Genomic DNA, 3813 nt, shown 5'->3' on the forward strand with positions numbered 1-3813 from the left:
ATGGCAGCCAAGATCCCCACAGATCCAGACAGTACAAATATGACCTGGCAAGTGTCACCTTCCCAGAGCTGCTCCAGAGCCTGTCTGCACCACAGAGGTCCAGGTGAGTACATGGAGGTAAGATCTTAGATCCCCTCAGCTGTGTCATGGAGAGATTCATTAAAGCTAAAGTCTCTCTCTGACTAACCCAGGAAGTAGTTAAGAGGCTCTGTGAGCCTTGGGTCCTCCACTTTCCTTCTGACCCTGACAAGGCTGACCCTTGGAACAAGAAAGATCAAAGGAAATACTTACTGGAGATACAGAAATGAAGAGAAATGCTGAGGCATCACTATTTATCCTCAGGATGAAGTCGGGACAGAGTTCTGGGTGGGTCTTTGCCTATGGTTATGTCCTTATCATTTTTTAAAGGAATCAGTAAGATGCAGAACATATCAAAAATTTGAGACAAGTATAATGATATACTCCTGTAATATCAACAGAGAGACTGAGGCAAGATAATTATTGAATGTTGGCCTGGGAGACTGAATGTTACCCAGGGAGATTCTGTCTCAAAAATAAGAAATACAAGCCAAAATTTTTATATTTTAGCCTTCAGGCTTGCCAGTATTGTGACTCTAACAATGTCATTAGTAAATTTGTTTTTTTGCTTTTTGCTTTTCATGTATTTCCATGCTTTATATACTGACATAGCTTTTTTTTTTTAACAATAACATTGAATTCCTAATTTAAAACTTTTCTTACTGTATTCATCCTACCATTCTTTGGATTTTATCACATACTACTATGCATCCTTGTCAACTTTGTTACTGCATACCTGCCTGGGTATGTAGACAGATAAATCACTAGAGTAACAGTTACCATTACGATACTGTGAAGTCCTGTTGTAAGGATCAAGGCTGTGAACAAACTACATCCTGAAACAGCTCATCCCACTGCTAGGCAGCAAAGAACAATAAACTGGTTTTGCTTTTGTTTGTTCCTTTTAGAAAATCAGAGTGAATAGTTGTGACCTTCCCAAGGCTTGGTGATTAGACTCACACAATGTATCACCCATCTATCTAAACACAAGGCCAACCCATCTTTTAGTATTTCCCATTGTGAGTTGGGGTGAGTTGAGAGTACAGTTTTGTACAGGTTGCAATTACTACCTGCACACTTCATTTTTATGTTAAATCTGTTAGTGCTGCTGATGTCCTTGATATTAATGTCTGGATCATTATTCACTTTGTTCAGATATTTAGGATGACATTGTGATTTCCAAGATGCTGGAGAGGAGCAGACAAAAGGCAAAAACTGATATTTAGAGTCATGAAGCCACATGGACACAAACCTAGGGAAAAACCAGGTTCCCACATACCAAAAGTAGGATCACCATTTAAATAATCTTGTGAGTTCAACAGGAAGGGAGCAGGGAACAGACACATTCCAAGTACCCAGAACACACAAACCCAGGGAGACAGTGAAGCAAACCAGATTGTTCTTATTCTAGGAAACTTGCCCAAATCATATTAAAATTATCCACGGTATGAGAATAGAGCTCCACAAAATGAGTAATGACATCATGCCAAGGTCTAAGTTCTGGAATCAGCTTGTGCTGACCTAGAACAAATCAGCCTGCCTGACACACAGGTTGGAAAAGAAACAGGAGGAGAAGCAGGCTGTAAAGCAAACTGACATAACTGCTCCTCAGAAAGCCCTACAAAGGCAAATGCCACCATGACCTCTTAGATGGGAGAGTCCCTGTTCACAATGGAGTGGCCCAACCTACTGTGCTGCATGCAGCCATAATGAAAACTCATAACTCGTACACTTCTTCACTCATCTCATCGCAGCACCTATCACCTTTCCACTCCCCTTCTATCTACTTCATCATCCCCTGGTTCAGAGCTGCTCCATGCCCCTTAGATGCCCTGAGGTGACTCACTCATGTGGGTCACACAGCACTAAAGGTATTCACTGGTATCACAGCTCTCTGCTACCCATTATCTCAGGAAGCACTCCAGAGCTCAGCTAGACATCCTCCCTGGCTGCAACCTGGTGGTTATACGAATTTTTCAAGATATCTTTTGGTGATTCAGGGTTACCTGTTGGGCCCTACCTGGAAGGATTATTTGCTTTACTTGACATAGAGGGCCGCCTTTAAAAAGTACCCAGTAATCATTTGTATGGAGTGAAATCACAAAATGCTCAATATAAAAATTTTACAATATTAAAACAGAAATACAAGATACAAATTTAGGAGCCAAATGAAAATCTAGACATTGGTGTACTAATCAAGATGCAGACAAAGAATGGAATGTAGAACAAAGGAGGAGAGATGTGAAAGGTAAAGTAACTAAGTGTGAGAGATACTGCAGGTGCTGAGCAGCAGCGTTTCCCAGTGTCTGTGTGTGATGTCGGAAGGCAGACAGGTTCAGCATGAGCCTCAGGCTTCGGGAATTGGACAGGGAAATACAATGAAAAAAAGAAAGAAATTTTATTTAGGGAACTTGAGGTTCACTTCAACTATGCTGAGAGTTAAGGAGAGTAATGCATAAATGCAGACAGATACACACACACACACTTGAACATGTTAGTTTTACTAGTGTAGAGCTATGAAATTAAAATCTCTTTTAAAATTTACATATCAACCAGTTACCAAACACCTGTCAGCACACCTTAACCCAGAGTCCACAGGAGGAGAGGAGTTTCTGAGACCTCACCTACAACATGCACCTACCATTGACTCTTGAACACCAGAAAATGCTATTATGCAAAATGTGCTGTTCAGATCCATATCTATCATTACTTATGCTTTCTTTAAAATGTATTTTCATCCTGTATACAAGGAAGAAAAAAATGATTTGGAAGTTACTTAAGAAAACAATTCTTCTCTTCATGACTGTGGTTGGCATTCTGGGAAACTTGTCTGTTTTTGTGAATTATATGTTCAGTTGGTGGGGATGCCTTGAGAAGAAACCCATACACCTTATTCTCATCCACTTGACTTTGACAAACATTGTAATCTTTCTTGCAAAAGGATTGCAACAGACTACTGTAGTTTTTGGTTTGAGAGACTTCCTAGATAACTTAGGCTGTAAGATCATTGTTTACCTGGAGAGGGTGGCTCATGGTCTCTCCCTCTGCACCAGCAGTCTCCTCACTGTGGTCCAGGCCATCATCATCACTCCCAGAGCATCTGGATGGGGGAGGCTCAGGCCAATGACTTCTTGGCACATCCTTCCATTTTTCCTATTCTTTTGGATACTCAATGCTTTAATAAATATGAACCTAATCAATTCCATCACAAGTACAAGACTGAATATATCACAGGTTAAGAGTGATGACAACTATTGCTATTTTATTTTACCAATTCAGAAAATAAAATGGATTGTTCTCCCTCTCATGGTTCTGAGAGATGCAGTGTTCCAAGGTGCCATGGGAGGGGCCAGCGGCTACATAGTATTTCTTCTCCACAAGCATCACCAGCATGTCCTCTACCTTCAGAACTCCAAGCTTCTCTACAGAACTCCCCCTGAGCTGAGAGCTGCTCAAAGTGTCCTCCTTCTGATGCTCTGTTTTGCTTTCTTCTACTGGACAGATTGTGACTTTTCTCTAATTTTAAGTCTCTCCTCAAGCGACAATACCTTGATGGTAAATCCTAGAGAACTTCTGACCCTTGGTTATGCAACTTTTAGCCCCCTGGTGCTGATACACAGGGATGGGTCTCTGCTTGAATATTGGCAGTCTCAGTCAAAGAAACTGAGAAAATGTCTCTCAATTATATGTTCAATGAGGAAGAAAAAACTCTCAGTTCTGCAATATTGTGGGTAA

The 3813-nt window shown here is 40.9% G+C and overlaps 1 protein-coding gene across 1 annotated transcript; it reads left to right on the forward strand.

Annotated features, from left to right (window-relative positions):
• The first annotated feature begins 2709 nt into the window (after positions 1–2709).
• Positions 2710–3813, forward strand: LOC117713999 (vomeronasal type-1 receptor 4-like). Its single transcript, XM_034510577.2, has one exon. It carries the CDS (start codon positions 2710–2712, stop codon positions 3811–3813), a length of 1104 nt encoding a protein of 367 aa, XP_034366468.1.

Source organism: Arvicanthis niloticus, chromosome 8 (genome assembly GCF_011762505.2).
Source record: "Arvicanthis niloticus isolate mArvNil1 chromosome 8, mArvNil1.pat.X, whole genome shotgun sequence".
Classification (NCBI taxonomy): domain Eukaryota; kingdom Metazoa; phylum Chordata; class Mammalia; order Rodentia; family Muridae; genus Arvicanthis; species Arvicanthis niloticus.